The sequence below is a fragment of the Heliconius melpomene genome, chromosome 7 (genome assembly GCF_056956725.1).
Source record: "Heliconius melpomene rosina isolate 202511_hmr_F chromosome 7, ASM5695672v1, whole genome shotgun sequence".
Lineage (NCBI taxonomy): Eukaryota > Metazoa > Arthropoda > Insecta > Lepidoptera > Nymphalidae > Heliconius > Heliconius melpomene.
This window is the reverse complement of record NC_140395.1, coordinates 12,607,456-12,627,306: the sequence shown is the minus strand read 5'-3', so window position 1 is coordinate 12,627,306 and position 19,851 is coordinate 12,607,456. Positions and strand designations below refer to the sequence as shown.

Sequence of the window (19,851 nt, the reverse complement as noted above, 5' to 3'; positions counted from 1 at the left end):
TTATTAATTGAAAATAATTAACAACTTTTTCCGCTTTTAGAAAAAAACAGATATAGTTTACTGATAATTTCATTTTCTCAGATTAGGTTGTGTAGCCTAACGTCGCAGTTAGTCACATCAAGCTAGAAATGGAAATTAAGAAAATTAAGTTTTTCTTTCCACATTTTTTGGCTATAAAAATAACACAAACAGAACAATTTTCTAAATAAGTACAAATAATAATTTAAAAAAATACGTTATATTATGAAAAATAAAAAAGATAACTCGACCCTGCCAGGATTCGAACCTGGAATCTTCTGATCCGTAGTCAGACGCGTTATCCGTTGCGCCACAGGGCCACTATCGAGATGTGTAGCGAGAGCAAATATTCCTTGTAGATTGAGTTGTATTTATTTTTAGAATATGTTTATTTAAAACTATGTAAGTCGGTGCTGTTTGTTACAGATATGAAGTGATAAGAAAATTTTTCATATCATAATTATAGTCCATCCGTAAATGCATAGTAAAAGCCGTCGTGACGCAGTGGCGGAGCGTGCAAAACGCGATGGGTTGAGTTCGATTCCCAGTCGAGAGAAAATCAATTCACAGTAACCTTAACGACAATACCCACAAATTGTCAAACTAAACTTTCACACCGGAAACATTTACCTTGTGAACTATAACTGTCTCTTAATTGTGCCCGACTCGTTATAGCCTCCGAGTAGCGGTCGTTTCGTGCTGAGGACCCAATTAGAGGCTAAACTTACCTCAGTAATTTCACTGGCGACAAATCAACGGTGGTCACACTGCGGAACATCAATAGGCGAGACTTGCCCAAATATGAGTGAAGTCTCAGTTAGTATCAACAAGTCAATCTATTCAGTGCGGTGAGCGTGACCGCTGCTAGCTTAGGTGAATCAGATATGGCTAATATAGGGGTCGCTTTGGAAAATATGTTTTAGAAAATTAAATTATTACTAGAATTTAGTTCATTTTCAGTATTTGAGGTAGGTTTAAATAATTATTTTTCTACGAATTATAGAGTTAGATTAAGTTTTTACTTAAGGTCTTACTACACACACACACGCCATTCCACACCAATATTTACATTTGAATTATTTTTCGTACTTAGACGCAAAAGTTTGAAATGCCCTGTTTCTATGAAACGGTGAGAACCGTCCAATTACCTATGGCCCTAATTTAATTATAAACGTTACACATCATGTGCTCGATGACCATCTACAAATAACATTTTTAGGGAAAATATTTAATTATTAATATATTGACTTTGGTTTTTTTTATAATAAGCCTAGGTACCGTGGAAAAGACAAGTACCAACAGTCAAACGATTACTTTTATTTTAATGGGCTACAAGTAAAGCATACTATAAAAATACTTATTCAGCGAAAAGTGAGGAGCGGAGTGTCTTAACACTAAGCTCTCTCTGCCTACCCTGCCTAACATGCGGAATACACCGTGAAGCTGTTAAATTAAAAGTACTTATTATACATATTTTTTATAATCTGACTGTAACTCACTGCTTTACTTGTTTATTCATTTCAAACAAAATCTGTGCATATGCCCGCAAACTTAAGTTTAAAAACTGAGCTTATTATCAACTATAGCGTTTGAATGGTAGGTATCAAGAAGTGAAAGTTCTAGTTACTGATATGTATTTTAATATAAATATTTTAAATGTATTTATGGCATAATGTATTTCATAAATTAAATAAAATATTTTGATTACGAAATTAGCTCATTAACATTAGATTTAACTGCAAAATAAATAAGTATAACGCCGTTTGTCCCACGGCACTTTATTTACATAAACAAACATTTACGCATGTGACATTTTTTGTGAAATTTTTCATAAGTTTTTTAACAATAAAATGCAAAAGTTTTTTTTGTAATACCATTGCATAAATAAGATTTATATACATTTTTAATTAAAGTTATTTAAAGACCTTCATATTATTATTGTTACAGTTTTAATTAAAGACCTTCTGATACAGCGTCTGACTATAAGCCCGATGTTTATAGGTTCGATTCGCAATTTAGGGAGTGATTTACTTAATGGTAATTTTCTCGCATTGGAAAACTCATATTTCATTTCACCACAAAAGATCAAATGAGTTTAACGCGACGATTGTGGGATTCGAATCCAATTTGGGGGAATAAATTATTTTAAAGGTAACAAGACAGCGCAGTGATGAGTTCCGCCACTTAAAACGCGACGTCTCGACAAATGGAAAAATGTAAAGAGGGGAATGGAGTGTCTTAACACTATATTTCCTCTGCTTATCCTAGTATATGCGGGATAACGCGTGAAGCGAGAAAAAAAAAGATGTTTAACCATATAAAAGGACTTGTCCTCACTGACTGAGGTAAGACGCACGCACAGCCGTAACCGCTGATGGTAGAAACGTAAAATTTGGAGAGATGTTTACTTTCGTAATCTGGACATCCACTAAGAAGGGATTTTGAAAAATTTTTACCTTAAAGGGGTGAAATAGGGGATGAAAGTGTGTATGGATAAAGAATTAAATCGGCACCGATTTTTATAAAATTTTAAATTTAGATTTTTAAACGTATTTAATTGAACACGTATTTCATCGTTTTCTAGAATTCACCCCCTAAGGGTGCAAATAAGGGGTTGAAAGTTTGTATGGAGAAATCTTTAAACCGCCACCGATTTTAATAAACTTTTAAATTTAGACTCTTAAAAATATTTCATTGAACACATGTTTCGTGGTTTATTAGAATTCACCTCTAAATAAGTAAGCGAAGCTGCGCGCGTCTGCTAGTATATACATATTTAACTAACATAATATGACGAATAAAGTAATTTTAACTTAGACAAATTAATAGTATAAAAAAAGTAAATCACAAGCGCCTTATAAATATTTAATTAAAGACAATTAAAAAAACCAAAATGTAAAACAACTAACGAATATATAAATTAATAAGTATTATAAAATTCTTTGGAGTGTAACTAACTACGATATAAATGTTCATTATTATATTTTTTTATTTCTATTTTTTTTTTTTTTCTCATCACCTGTATATGCCATTCGAGGCACAAGGGCCCAATCATTAAGCCAGATTGTGGGTTTGATTCCCGCTCGTGGAAATTAAACATTAAATATTTTCATTAAATATTTGTATATTGAATATTTAATAATTTAATAATTTCGTTGGATATATTTTGATGGCGCGAGTGTTATTGAAAAATTCATACTATCAGTCGGTTAACTCCATATATAATAAAACAGTAAAAATATTTTGTCTATACATTTAGTATTTTTAACTGAAATGGATAGAAGGCACTTAAAAAGAATATTAGAAAGCAAAAATATTTTTTTTGTATTTTGAAGTACAAAATTTTCGAAATACTGCTATTAATAGAGCGAAAAGATAATGACAATACTTATTTCCCATAAGTGAGAATAGAACCTACAAAAGTCGTATTTACAATGTTTAATTTTTATATTGTATATAGCAAATATCTACTAAACTTCAATACTTGTATAGACGGAAAGCCTAAACACAAAAAGGGTCTCAAGAAAAGGGACGAGAATCAAAATATTTATTCATAGCCAATCAAATACCCACTGTTTACACATAGCACCCAACGAATAAAAAAAACGCCTTTGCATATTCGATTAAACGTTTTGTCGCGTGCGGCCGTGTGCGTTCTAAGCGGCACGACTGTTAGGTGCATGCAATGATAAATACATGTAAATAGCAGTATTTTACTCATTATTAGGGTTCCCTACCTCGAAAGGTAAAAACGGAACCCTAGGATCACTTTGTTGTCAGTTTGTCTAGACCTTTTATCTAGAGACTAGTGGACCCGGACGCGGCTACGCCTGCTTCAACTATAAGAATATTTATTAAATATATTCATGAAATTATTTTCAATTCTCAATAGAATTACTAAGAAAATATAAGCTCAAATAATCAAAAAGAATAATAAGTAGATGCACATTATTAGAAAAAAATATCTGAGTTATTGAAATGAACTAACAAAAGGATTAAAAGTAACTAAAGGATAGGTATTCTTAATATTAGAAAAAGTACCTAAAGTTTTCCGTACGTGCGTACATAGATATCGACTCTACGAAGTAACTAAACATTTCTCTCTATTAAGTAGGATAATTTTAGCGGAAAATATCAAATAAAATAAGAAGAGAATCAAAGTGTATTTTAAATTAATTATAAACAACAAATAAAGTTCGAAATTGTATGAAAATTTATAAAACCGTCAACGTCATCTACCCGTTCGCGTCGGTCATACTGTGCCGCCCGCTAGGTGGCTAGGTCATTTGGAATCAGTGACATCTCCTTAATTATTTATTAGTATGTTATACAGTAAACTATAATTTCAATCTAGATAAAATGCTAAAAGTGACTATTATATTTATTTTCATAAGGATGAATATCAAAACGTCGCGGTAGCGGTCGCGTAGCAACGACGGTTGTTATTAACATGGCAGAATAAATTGCATGTCAAATTAGAATGTACTTTAAAATATATTAGTATATATGTGTAATGTAATGTTATATAGCCTATAGCACTTCTGAAGAATGCAGCTTTCATACAAAACAAAAACAATAAAAATCGGACCAGTAGATCCAGAGATCTTAGCGTTCAAACAAACAAACAAACAAACAAACAAACAAACTCTTCCGCTTTATTATATTAGTATAGATTGTGTGGAAGTATTACGCTGAAATTAGCACAAAAAAAATGAAGATTCTAAGTGAACGCAATCAAAAGAAACGAGCATACATGTATCGAATTTTGCTGTTCTTTAAATCTACAGTTACGAAATTTGGCACAAAGTGAGAATTTACAATGTAAATAAAGAAAAAAAAATAGATAACCGAAAGTTTATACGTATTTCATTTCATTATAAATCATTTTATATTCAGAAATAACTAATTTGTTGCTTATTTCATATAAAATAACTAAAATCTAAGTTGTACTTCCCATTAACCTACAATCCTGAAATTAGTATAGAAGTCTCGGTGATCGAATCCGACTCGAACTTAACTGGTTTTTTATTGTTGTTTATAAAGGAAAATCGGCCGTCACGGCGCAGTGGTTCAGCGTCTGAATCTAAATGCGATTGTTGTGAATTCAATCAAGATTAAATTATTTCCATTTCCCCGCTTTGTTAAGATAGACCCCAATATTGGATTCCGGTATTAAACATCTAATTTCTCAAATTCGGACGGAAAGGGAAGAACAGAATGTCTTGACACTATGTTTTCTCGCCTACCCAGCGGTATGGAATACAGCGTGAAGCTGGAAAAATAATCAAGAAGAAAGTTGCTTTCCAGGAACAATAGATAAGCGAATAATATATGTAGCCGACGTATATCACAAATTAGTTCAATTTTATTCACAATAAAGTTAATCATGTTTAACTTTGTATTTAATGAAAAATGTTTTACTACTTGTTGTACCTGTAGTAAAACATGCTGTCGTAATTATTAGTTTTAATCTGGTGTTTCTAAAGTCTAAAGATATAAAGCGATGTTTTTCTAGTGTCACGCTGTATCTTAGGGTAGGCAGAGAGATCCTGGGAATCTAATGTTAAGATTTAATCCGTTTCCATTAAGACTCTTCTTTTCCCCAATTTGTGAAGCATTGCGTGTTGAGTGGCGGAAATCAACACCACGCTTTGCCTCTTTACCATAGCGAGGAAATCAAAATATTAAATAATGCATTTATTCGAGTGACAATCGAATAGTCGAGTGAGAATCACAGTCTGTCCTTGATTGGGTGGAAAGTTAGGATCAAAATTATTATCTATCAAGGAAAGAGAGAAAAGAGAGAAAAAATAATGTCTTCAATAAACGATTTCAATCACGGAAGTATCATCTTATCACCAAACGACATGTTTATATGTAATAACACATGAACCAAGTAAGTAGCAATTTATCTATTTTCTTAGGATGTAGGTCAAATTTATCAATTATTTAAAGATAGCTTGTGTACTCTAGTCATATTTTAATTTAAGTAGCTCAATGTCTTCCAGTCTAGCTTTGCGACAGTAAACTTCACAGGTTGTGGGTTCGATTCCTACTCGAGGAAATTTACTATTTAATATTCCAACGAGTGGTATCGAATCCACAACCATTGCTTTTCCAGTCAACTCTTTCCCACACCACGAAGGCCTAGTTAAACGGCTTAACAAAGGAAAAATACGCGTGAAAATTTTCTCTCGTTTGCATATGCAAATGAAATATAATAGTACTATTAACACAGTCATAAAAACTTAAAGAGAAACAATTAACTAATTAAAGGTCCCACTAAGGTACCAATTATTATGTATTGTATACACAAATACAAAGCCCGGTTTTTTTTTGTTTTCGTAACTAACTGTTGAGTTTATTTAGTTATTGTCGCATTGTTATATAGTTATAGGCCATATTTTAATTTAATTGTAATCCAGCGAGGAATATTCCACCACGGTTAACAATTAAGATTAGTTTTTGATGTTTTAATTAACGCGTTATATATGGCACATTAAAAATAATTCAACAATGTGTTAAGTATATGTAAATTTTTGTTTAGAATGTGTTGCCTAGTCGCTTTTTACATAATTTAATTAAATTTTGTAACGTTATCTTGTGGAGGTTGCAAGTTCTTAGTTTATGTGAAGCAAAGTTTTGAAATAAATGCCATTATCTCAAGGCGCAATGCAACGATAAATTCAGGGAAAAGTGGGAAACGGAATGTCTTAACACTAGGTTCCCTCTGCATACCCTGCTATATGCAGCAAACAGCGTGAAGCATTTTTTTTAATCGCCACTGTGTTACAATTGGGACGAAGTTGATAAAATGCGACTTAGTCATCATACTGAGATCATCATCATAAGAGACGACTCTGACGCTAATTCAAAGAAGCGCTACCGCCGCGCCGCAGTCCAGGGTATAGGATAAGGCAGTATCCGCATCCGCATCTCTAATTCCCTCACCCTAGAGAAGCTACAGCGATATAAAAGTTTTGTTTACGTTTTTCATCCTGTACCTCTAGCATATCATAATATCTTTGCAATGATTGAAAAGAAGAATATAGATTCGCATCGTCATCATTGTCGCATGTATAATCATTAAAAATAATTTTCCTTTGTTATATATATCTAACTGAAAAAATAATATGTTCTTTTATACCTACATACAAACATACATATAGGCCACAAGGCCTACAACGCTTAGTAACAAACTGTATACAAATAGGCTAATTAAATAGAAAAAAAATGGTACTATAACAGATAATTAATTTCCTTCGGTGAACGGTGTGAACTTAAAATTGCCTAAAATTACGAGTCCGTGGGACGAGCGCTTCCGGCATTGTAGTTATGAGTCAACGGGGCGTCTACAGACTAAAAATGTAGATCATTTAAGAAAAAAATAATTATAAAATTACTGATTTAAAATATTATGAAAAAACTGTTAAAACTGTTATCACAAAGTTAAAATAGAAAAAAATACTTATTTCTATCTATTTAGATACAATGTGTGAACCTACGCCTCTCAGAAATCTTATGTTCAGCTTTTTCTAGATTTTCGATTACTGTGTGTGTGTGTGTGATTAGTGTGAATAGCATTTTTTTTAATATATAATTATTAATAAAGTATTTTTTAATCAATAATTATCATCAAAAGCATTTTTTTTTGTGATTAATATTTTATATTAATTTTGTGTAATCGAATATCTTGCGTAAATATTTTCTAGTACATATTATTTCAAATAATAAGTACTTTATTTATGTATAATACGTAACATTCATACAAACACACATTATTTCTAATAGCTCATAAAAATAATTTATCAACTACAATAGCTCACTGGGTATGAACGTCAAATATATCACAATTCAATCATTAACAATCAAAGTTTACATAATAAGGTTGTTTTATGAGCTGCTAATGCCAGATCCTATTCAACTTGGAGGTCCGTCCTTGGCATACTTATGAAGTATGAGATAACCACGCCCCAGCGATGAGTGTTTGTCTTTTTTTATATTAGCCCTTTATTGTAAAGTTTCATTCAAATCTGCTCAGCATATTGTAAAGTAAGTAGGTACAGGTATAATAGTACTTATTTGAGTAAAGGAATTTAAGGTATGTGTGTCGTACAATGATGAAATTAGGTCGTTGTTTTACTAATATTTTGACCGTAGGTAAATTTATACTGATGTTATAAAATTTATTTTCATTTCCTCGCTTTGCTAACGAGGCAAAACGCGGCGTTGAGTTCCACCACTCAACACGCAAAGCCTCCAGAATTCGGCAGAGAGTAAGGTACAGAAGTATTTTATGGAATTAGAAGTCAAAATTGCAAAGTTTTGTAGAGTTTCAACTTTATTAAGCTATATTTAATTAGTATTAATTATATTTAAAACAAATATTATCTATACACATACACACATACGCACATATATTGCGCGACATTAAACCTTGCTTGCCTTTTGTGGTAATTAGCTTTGTGTTAACTTTTCCTCAAAAGCTATACATAAACCATAAGCTACGTGATTTTATAAAATTATTCATTAAATTGATATAAAGGCCTTCGTAGTCCAGCAGCGCACCGGTTGTGGGTTCGATTTTCACTCGAGAGAATGAGTTATTTTCATTTCCTCACTCTGGTGATGTCTAGAAAATAGAGCAGAGTGTGGAACGGAAAGTTTTAATATTAGGTTCTCTCCGCCTATCCTGCTATATACGGAATAGACCAGATAAAGCTAAAACAAATTGAAGACAAGAGTGTAGTAACTCTACTACAGTAAAAAAACTTATAAAATTTAAGGAAACGCACGTACAAATCCAACCAAATCAGGGGTCAATTTCTAGTCAAAAAATGATTGCTTAGCAACAGGCCTACCAATTATATAGTAATGTATTCATAGCCGCTGCCCGCTAGTGGAGTACGAGCCGGCATCGCGATATACATAAATAAAGACTGTTTCATACAGACGTCGAACTAATATTATAGTATTATAAAGTAGGTTTATTATTTTTGAGATTACAAGTCTTTTGCTTTTGTGTTTATCTTTTAAATAGTTCTTTTTGTTTAGGAAATTTACTCTTTTATATTTTATATGTTAGGTAGAGTTAACATAGTGTTAATTAAGACTTTACTTTCTCCATTTACAATTCAATTTAAAGATTTTTTCCATTGCTGAATCGAGCACGTAGCAGCGTATGCAGAGGGAGCCTAGTGTTAAGACACCCAGTTCCCCACGAAACGCCCCATTTTCAAGACATTTTGTTTTGCGTGGCGTAACTCTACGACGCACTTTGTCGTTCTACCAGGGGAAGAAAATGAAAATAATTCATTAACCCGAGTGGGTGTTGAACCCACAACCATTCCGTCACATGCCGTACTGCCGCGCCACGCAACTTTACCTATATTTAACTAGACCAGGAAATTATAAATCAAGTTAATTCCTGTCGTCTATAGTCAATATAAAAATAAGACAAAATTCGATATAAAAAAAATACAAAATAAAAGCTATAGTGGCGTCCTTGAAGGGCATCTTAGCCCCCAGCAACAGCATTACCATGATAAAGACAGCAGACTCGACGCCGCCAGCCCCTCTCCCATCCCTCTACATCTATTATTTATTGTCCAACAATACATTTCCATGGACTATTTGGAACTTCTTTAGATACGTATGTTAAATTGTTAATTTGAGTATTCATTTTATGGTTGTCGGTTCAATTCCTTTGTTTAATAATGAAAGAATTGTTTCATTATAATTTTAGATGTTATTTTTTTGCTTATTTTAAATAAAAAAAAATTAAAATTTTACCGTTCCGTTTAAAATTCTACTCGCACGTAAGTTTATTTGCATAGATTTAAAGACGTAAAAAAGAAATTCCGTTTTCTTTCCGTTTCCGTAAGAATTTTGAAAAATTCACTCTCAGTACTTGCCTACATTCCCTAATCTAATTTCATGACTTTCGTTTGTGATTTGTCTGTCACTCAGTAAACGAAAAATTATATATAAATAGATATAAGGCACTAATCTAAAAATATTTATGAGAAAGCATATAAGCATTAATAAAAAAAATTGTCAAACATAGATTACAATGTTAAAATATATGGATAACTAACACAAAAAATATATATATAATTCTTCAATAAGAATAGCACTTTAGTTCACGTTACTTTTATATTACATACATATGTATATAGTTAAATAGACAAAGAAAAACGTCACAACTTCAATGTAACCTATATTTGGAATAATAAGCGATCAATAGAAACAGAACTAAAGTAGTTAATTAGGTCAGTAGGCCTGAAATCTTTGTAAGGTTCAATATAATATAGGACACAACTTGTTGTCAACTGTATTCAGAGCCTCCGTCCTTAGCAGAACGCCCGAATTGCATGTTGAGTGACGGAGCTCAACGCTGCGCTTTGCCATATCACAGTAAAGAAATTAAAATAATTCATTTGCTTCTAATGTTTAGGTCGAACCCTTAAAGAGCGATTTTGTTTTCAGTCGATGACCCACTATGACATAATCAAAAATATTGTATTTTCTTCTCATATGTAAATGTGTTATTTTTACGAAAATACCACAAATATACCAGGAGCACAGGCGTGCGACTATAAACGAGAGAGAGAGAGCGATGAAATGAAATACGTATTTAATATTTTCATTTCTTCCCTCTCGTAACAAGACATGGCCCGGCGTTGAGTTTGATAAATACGCAATGCCTCCAGAATTCAGCAGATGACATGTGAGACGGCAGATGTGGGGAGCAGGTGAGCCTTGATGGGAAATGGAATACCTTAACACTAGGTTCCTAGGTTCCCTCTGTCTTCCCTGCTACGTACATATGCAGCGTGAAGATAAAAGAAATATAAAGGACAAAAAACCCCATACAAAACCAAATAATAGTTTCTGATCACGAGATTTTAAGCCATGACCACGGCAAATGTGTCAAACTTCACGAGTTATAATATAATATTGTATTAAACTTATAATTAAATATTTAATCTATATATTCATATATATTTAGTAATGATAAATATAATTGCGGTTTGAAACACCAAGTTCTACGTAATAAGGAATTATTGAATTTATTAATATTATAAAGCTGAATAGTTCGTTTGGTTGTTATGCGTTACTCAGAAACTACGAAATCAAATTGAAAAATCTTTTTATATTGGACTTAATGGACTATTTATTGAAAAAGGCCACTACGTCACACTAATCGTTTCGATGTAACCTAATGTCGCCTACGGTCAGAGTTACCTCAGACACTAAGAATGAAGTGTTTCCCTTTGACAACGCGACTCTACGTATTTTTTTCTTAATAATACCTATCGCATCTCCTTCATAGGTTTTTTTTCATTGGACATAATGAAAATTGATTTTCCGATATACATACTCGAACATATATCGATGCCACAGCGTATGAATGTAAATATAATGATTGTGAGTTCAATTCCCACTCGAGGCAATAATTTATTAAACATTTTCATTTCCTCTGCTCTGGTAACAAGCAATGTCTCGAAAATACGACGGAAAGTGTCTCTAAAGCTAGGTTCCCTTTGCCTACCCTGCAACCTTGCCTACCTGGCTAATAAAAAATAAATACCTATCTACTTTAACGTCAATCAAAAATTTTACTCGTTACTACAAGAATAAACTATAGTGAAGTAATTGAATTACCTCGCAGTTATTAATAAAAGAACATTAACATGTTTATATAAATGTTTTTTTTTATCATAACGACGTATACTGAACGTTTTTAACGTTAGCTGGCCTTGTTGGTGCGTAAATATAGTTTTCTAGCTTAAAAATATGATATTTCTAAATTCTAGTAAAAAGTCATAATGATTATATGCTAATAGAAAATTAGAATTAAACACAAATTGCATAAGACTGAGTGTGGGTTTCGAGTTACATATTTCTTCATTTTTCCATTTCGGAAAGACAAACTGCGGCATTGATTCCCACTATACAAAATGTCTCAAGTTCGAGTTCGGTACATGTGAACCTAGTGTTAAGATACTCCGCATTTCCTTCCTACACTAAGTCCCAATCTTATGTTCTTGTGACACGAAACGATGGCCTACTTTAATTAACCTACAGTAGGTTATGTTATTAAAAGAGTTCGTCATTACTGTTTCTCACGGTTTTCCTAATAAATAAATTGACAATAATAAATAATAAAATCTACACAATAAAAAGGAGTGATCATTTTAAAACAAAAAAAAATCCCGATGGTATTTCAATACTTCAGTATAGTACCTACATATAGTAATGGCAACGGAAAAACTTGTCGATGAGTATTTGCACGTAACGTATACACACACACATATATGTGTGTGTGTGTTTGTATGCTTGTGTTGAATTAATACGATAAATAATTCGGGTTTATCGAAGGGGCCGCGTTTGCGATATAAAGTACGGTTGCCATGATACTCCGGTTTCATTTTAATTAGCATTAATTTTGGGATATTATGAGATTTTAATGATGGAAAATGGAAAGAGGAGAGATTGTTATTGATTATTTCTTTAGAGGAACAAAGTATTGTTTTAACATTTTAAGTAGATAAATATAAATTATGACATTTATATGATTATGTCAAAATATATAAATTTATTAAAATTATACTAATTGGCAGAAGTTGAATTTGTCAACAGAACGTCTTAGCTTGTCGATAGGACAACTTCTAATGATTAGACAACTTTGAGCAAAGGGAAACTAGTGTTAATACACTCCACCAAATTTTTAAGGCATTGCGTGTTGAGTGACGAAACTCAACGCCACACTTTGTCATGCCAATACCACCAGTACCAGAGTGAAGAAATTGAAAATATTAATAACAAATAATTCTTTCCCTCGAATCGAAACTACAAACGTCGCGTTTACCGTCACACGCTTGTGCCCCTGCACTCTCACCTCCAATGCAGCCTCAAACTTACGTAATAACAAAACTTATATCAAAACCAATAACTAATACAACATACATAAAAAAAGTAAAATTCACAAAATAATACAAACAGCATAGCCACCCTACAATCGGATAGTAAAGCCAAGGTCAGTACACACTGGCAAACTACGAAATCCTTCAAAGCGGTCAGAGACCCGCGGAAGTTGGTACCACCAGCATAATCTGAGACGCCGCCACCCGTACAAATGCCATACAAAGTCATATAAAAGCCCACTGGTTCCGAAGACGGGGGTCTTGATGGCTGGTCGCCGGTTTTATGTCATCATGTCAAGCGGCCTTCAATTCTTGTGTTTATGTAAATCACGTGGACAAGTTCTACGATGTTACGGCATTATTCTTTTATATGTATTAATATAATAATATGTATATTTTATTATATTATGTATGGGCGTTTGATGGAAATTTTGCGGAAAATGTATGTTTTTGACGCGGATGTCGCTGATTGGTAATAATGTTAGTCTTTGTGACCTAAATAGGCGGGATATGGTTAGTTAAATGTCTTGACTAAAGCGCGGCGCTGAGTTTCGCCACTCAACAGATCTTAACAATATGGAAGTAGAGTGGGGAACTGAGTGTGTTAACACTAATTCTGTTTATATTTTTTGTCGGGATCTAGCGTCTTATCAGATTCTCTTTATTCTTCCCGTAAAACAAATGGATATATTTAGAATATAATAGGTGTTATTTAATATAATTATTAATAACACATAATACTGAAAGTAGAGTAACTCTTATTAAATAACTAAATCAACCGCTCCCGAGTTTCCCTTAATTTACAGATATTACGAATTTCATCAGGAAATGGATTACTGGACGCGACAACAAAAACGATTTATAAAAATAATTATACCAAGTAGGATTTGAACCCGCAGTCGACTCTACGTTAATTCTCTATTCTAACTCATTTACTACATTTATTATTACTAAAATTCTAATTCATTTATTGTTATTAAACTTAATAAAGAATACTCCAAAGTGTGTCAATACTTCGAACGAAAAGGAACTTGAATCCGCTTCTTAGACGCATGAAACACGGTCAAGGGCTCTCAATAACTAAGCATATACATACATATATCTCTACCAAGTATTTACATATATTCGTACTATAGAATGCTTCGATAAAAATAGTGTAAGAAAAACTTTTATTTGGAAATTGTGTTATATTTATGCTTTTCACACATTTTGTAAAGAGAGACGATTTATAGTCTTTAGACTATCTTGGCGTAGTCAGACAATATCAAGCTGTTAAAAATGCGGTGGTTGTGGTTTCGATCTGGTAAAATTACAAAGCACGGCGTTAAGTTTCGCTACTCAACACACAATATCTCATTGTGTACGACTGTACGACTATTTATTTTATTTTATTTAAGTGTATTAAAGATAAATTGGTTAATTATTTTAGTATGGTTAAGGACTTAATATATCTTATTTAAATCTTTTGGGATTTTATGTGATTTGTTCGCACTAATTGTCGTAGCTAATAGAAAATCGTTTACTTATTTAATATAAATATAATTTGAAATCACAGATGTACACTTCAAGTTTATTTATATGTATGTATAAACATATGAAAATTAGTGACGTCAGAAGGCCAGGCCAGGCCTATGTATGTCCTAGTAGCCTTTGATATCTCGTACTATTCATAAATTGTTATAATAAAATTAGTTATTTATATAACAAAATAATTATTTATTTTCATGGTGGGTTCGATCGCCAATTGGGGGAATGATTTATACATTTTCCTCGCAAGTGACAAGACAAAATATGGGATTAAATTCCGCCACTAAACAATGTCTCAAAAATTTAACGGAATATTTTAACATCACACCTGCCTACTCTGCTTTTAATTTCGTATTAAAATATCATATTAGATGATGAAACTGTAGGGAATAGTTATTATTAATAAATATTATGATTTAAGAAATAATGCAACAAAACTCATATATTTTAAATCTTCTGTGTAAAACCCGAAATCAATTTACAGTTCAAAGTTCAAGTAAATAAATATTTCAAATTAAAGATTAGAGCTACATAATATTAAAAATGTTTATATAAAATGAAATCGAAGGCTGTACTTACACAGGATCTCTTTTTTTACATGTATTCTATAATTGTGTATATTTATCTTTTTTATTACCGGTCAATTTCCTCCGTGTGTTTTCCATACAACGTGACATTGGCGAAATGAATTGTGCTCAACTGGCACGCTCGAAACGCCATATATCGAGAAATCAATCAATCTTAAAATGAAATCTCTCAATTACATATAATTTATTAAACATAGCATTTCCAAATGTTCATTCATAATATGTATTAAAATTAAATTAAATCAGCTTCACGTTTTCCACATATTTTCCACTATATGGTAAACAGAAGGAACCCAGTATTACAATACGCCATTCCTATTGAGTTGCGGGACCCAACGCCCCATGTTCGTGCGCGCTGTTTAGACACCAGAGCGGTTAAATGAAAATAATTAATTCCTCCGAGTGGGAATCGAGCCCACAACCGTCGCGTTTACAATCGCACACTTGTGCCTCTGCATCACAATAACCTTAAACTTATACTTATATCAAATATATAACGTTTTAAGTGCTTCGAAACGAAGGGGAACGAAGAAAAACCCGCTTTTAAAATAAGATATAGCACCAGCGAAAGCACAAAAGCTCCCCACCTTTATGTTCATCGCAAAAATATTCATTGAAAGAGCAAACCATTCATAAAACTGGTTCAATGAATGTTTTTCAAATCCTGACATGTTTTCGTCGCTTTTGAGTTATACGACCCAATTTGATTGGGTTCTCTCTAATCGCCCGTCTAATTAGAAGGTGGCGTAAATCAAAAAGATACGAGTATATTAGAAAACATTATTGGTGGCATTTAACAATGTCATAGAACCAATAACATTTTTTAATTTTTTTTTTATTGTAACCAAATCTTTTTTTTTTTAATTTTATTTTGTTGTCTGTACGCTATCTACGTCTGTCATTCACGCAAATGTCAGAAGCGGCTTAACCGATTTAATTGCAGTTTTCAGTATTGTATTTTGACAAACTTCCCTTTATATTGTGGTATTTTTTGTTTTATTTCAATCGGTTAAATAAAAAATTATATCATTTTAGTGAATGCTGTTCGATAAAATTGCTATAAATAATTATTTTATTAAATTGGCTAAAATTGTACTTTTGAAAATAATGCCGATTAGTAAATTAATAATTATATATTTCACGCGGGAGAAGCCGCGAGCGGGTCGCCAGTCTATAACATAACAAAATACTAGCACGATAGAAAAAACAAAAGAAAACTTACCTTAAAACCTTCCGTCTGTTATTTGGATGAAGTCGCGACGCCATTTCAGGATCAACCACCTTCAATCTAGCGTGTATTTCTTCATTTGTAAATTTACTTTCATTGTCTACATCTTCTCTAATCTGATCTTTTCCAATCTCAACAGTGGCGTCAAGTTTCAATCCCTCGTCCTTTATATCTCCTTGTTCAATACTTTCAGAATCTGTACACTCTGCTTCGACAGTGTCTTTTTTCGAGGGATTTTCATCACTTTCAGAATCTCGTTTTCTCTTACTCTTTTCCCAGAGCAAATTGTCAGCATCTTCGGTGTCTTCAACGAGTATTTTATAGACAATCGATTCAATATAATAATTTGTTCCACCAACAATGATAGGCATTTTCCCTTGTTCTATTAAATTATCTATCTGGTACATATTTAAGGAAGTTAAAACAGTTTATGCAGTGGGGACTATAGTGAATCAATGTGACGATCGTGGCTTCAAATTCGAAACAAAACAAATCGAAAATTACACCAACCTAGTTGCTGATATGGTATTAATAAAATTTTGTATACTTTAGATTTGAAGGTCCATACGAGACTAGTGGTTAATGTGGTATTAGTAGACAAATACGGCGATGGGTTCCGCAATACACACGGAATATATCCAAATGTAGAAACAGATGAGCTCTACTCAATTGTCTCGACAATCGTTAAAAATACAAAAGTTAAGCAGTACAAAATACAAAGTACTATTACAGTTCATTAAACCTGTTTTGGTATCTCTCATTAATATCAAAGATTGAACTAAGATAACGATGTTATTTTATCATAGAATTATGGATACCACTTACTTTGTGTCAAAACTAGTTTTGTTCCGAATTTTCCATACATTTATAGAATACTTATAAATTACCTTTCAAGCAATAATTTTATGGTAAACTAAGCTGATTAAGTTGTCAGTGACCAAATACGTTGGGACTCATCTATTTAAGCTCTTATAGTATTTATATCGTCGTCGAGGGTCGTATGTGACAAAAAAACAACGTTTATGATAGTTTACTTAAGGAAACACAATTGATTTGATGTCGTTATTCCTTATTATTCAACTGTCAAATACTATATAATGCCCATATTTTCAAAATTCTCGATTCTGGGATAAAAAAATATTTTGACTGTTATTTCTTTTTATTTACTCATATATGTCAAAGAGTAAGAATAAGAAATAAGAAGGAATACGTTTCGAATCACTTTGTAAAACCAAACGATGACATGTGCATTCTAAGTTCCTTTCGTGTTGAGAGATGGAACTCAATGTTGCGTTGTTGTTCTTAGAGCGAACAACTAAAAATAATTTATTCCCCAACTAAGAATCGATCCCATAACCGTCGCATTTACAATCACAACATCACCACTCAGGCCAACATGATGCTGTGGAACAGCATCCGTCTATACACGTGATACTCATTTGGATATAATTAGTTAACAATTTATGTTTTTTTTTACATTTACCGTCCACTAATTTAATTTAATAAGAGCCTAAAGCATACAATTATAAAAAAATGGCAATTCAAATAATTTGGGTTTCCTGCGTGGACGGCTATTTTGGTGATTGTGGTTGCGAACCATCACGTTTTGATTACATTGTGATATCCAATGAGCTTTTATTTTTTTTTGTAAATAGTTAATGAACGTGCTAATGCCATGCATGTTATTAAATTTTAATTTAAAAATAATATTAGGAGGGAAGATTCGATTATCCATACTACTTAACATAATAATAATATAATACATTGAGGCCAGTCACTGTGCAGGGGCACAAGCGTGCGACTGTAAACGCGACAGGTTATGGGTTCGATTTCCACTTATATATTTTTACTTCCTCCCTCTGGTAAAGCGAGACATTGAGTTTCTCCACTCAGCATGCAATATCTCAATGTAGAAGGGAAGTGTCCCAGGTTCCCTCTACCTATACTGCTATGTGCGGGATACAATAAAAAAACTATAAGTACATGATTATGCCCTTGCGCCACATCTGGCCTCATTAATTTTTATTATTATTTTAGCCTTATTGATTTAAGTTATATAAAATGCAATTAAGTGAAAGCATACGAATATTGCAGGAAAAATTCCATATGTAAAATATATTGAGCTAGTCTGTATCCACAAAACCAGTTATAATTAATAACTAGATATTTTAATATATATAACAAGATCGAAAGTATTCTGAGAATCCTGTTGACCGCGATACAAAATTTAAACTTCTACTTTCTTAGATGGATCTAAGCGTTTTTCTGGCGTAGCAACTGTTACTGAAGGAAAAAGACAGACTTTACATAAGACTTATATATAAGTTCGAAGAATTTTTATTTTTAAATTTTATAGCCATAGTGATTTAGATTGGTTGCAGCTTAGCATATAAATGGTTGTACGTTCGATTTTTAAATACTTCAGAGTAAAGTTTTCATTAAATTTTATTCAAATATACATAATGCAGCGTTGAGTTTCGCCGTCTGATACGAAATTACAGTGATATCTATCACACAAAAGAATAGAAAGTGAAAAATAGCTCATAGTATCAAACGATAGAAAAAATCCACCTCTTGCTTACCTACTATGCATAAGATAGATGTACGACAATATTTTTTTCTTTTATTTAATGTTTATAATTCTACAATAAAATAAAGAGAGAGAGATCACCACAAAACACTAAACTACATCGCTCTTCTACTTATTCATTTCAATCTTAATAACAATTACATATTTAAGGCATTCCTCCTATCGAAAAGATCAAAAATCATAGCATCCACGCGACACTCCGCTTTAGATCGTGTTTGACAAATTAACGTTGCCGAGAGCGTGACTTTTTCTATCAAATAGAGATTTTATCCGCTGCTTTGCTTTGTGTCAGTTTACTTTGTAGGGTCCTTCATTGGAAACATGCTTAATAATCATTGTGTGGGGAATGCCACGATTTTTGTGATATTTCTTTATTTATTTACCAAATTTTATGTTCTATAATAAGATAAATATCATTGGGTAATTATTTAATAGTTTGAAAGATGATAATTTTAAATGAAAATTAAAACTATCATGTTTAACAAGAAGACAACCTAGTAAATTTAAAAGATATTAGAAACAATTCCATCACATATTTTCTACTTAGTATTTAGCGTTTTTGCAAGAGGTGGAGGTAATTAAACCCTTCCATATGTCAACGTAAAATTAAGACACTTCCCAAAATTCCCACATTTTAAGCGATCGGTTGACATAACTTAAAACTATAAGTAGGTAAGTACTATCATATGACCAAATACAGTAAATATATAAAAAGGATACAATTTTCAACGCCCTATTCCGAAAGTCCACGACAGTAAACATTTGATGTGGTTCTAAAATATCCAACAAGTAGTGCGGCACCAACTTCCGTTCCTCTTGCGATGCTTTGGCTGTCACTATGTCTAAGCCTTTGTAGATCTGTAACAAATACTATATTAATTTTTAACAAATATTATATTAATTTTTAACAAATACTATAGTTAATATTAATTTTTAAATTATAAAATTCTATAACGATTGTCGAGACAGTTG

General features: G+C 32.3%; 1 protein-coding gene and 1 non-coding gene across 2 annotated transcripts in view; both read right to left on the bottom strand.

Moving 5' to 3' along the window:
* Positions 1 to 19,851, bottom strand: part of LOC146537894 (tRNA dimethylallyltransferase) — a 184,356-nt gene that overhangs the window by 85,069 nt on the left and 79,436 nt on the right. Inside the window, exons 2-3 of the mRNA XM_085188750.1 lie at positions 19,600 to 19,737; positions 16,284 to 16,687 (exon numbers count right to left, since the gene is read on the bottom strand). Of these exons, the coding sequence (XP_085044876.1) occupies positions 16,284 to 16,687; positions 19,600 to 19,737 (542 nt within the window). The remainder of the gene's footprint in view (positions 1 to 16,283; positions 16,688 to 19,599; positions 19,738 to 19,851) is intronic.
* On the bottom strand, positions 266 to 338 carry TRNAR-ACG (transfer RNA arginine (anticodon ACG)). The gene has a single exon. It is a non-coding gene; the product is annotated as a tRNA-Arg (tRNA).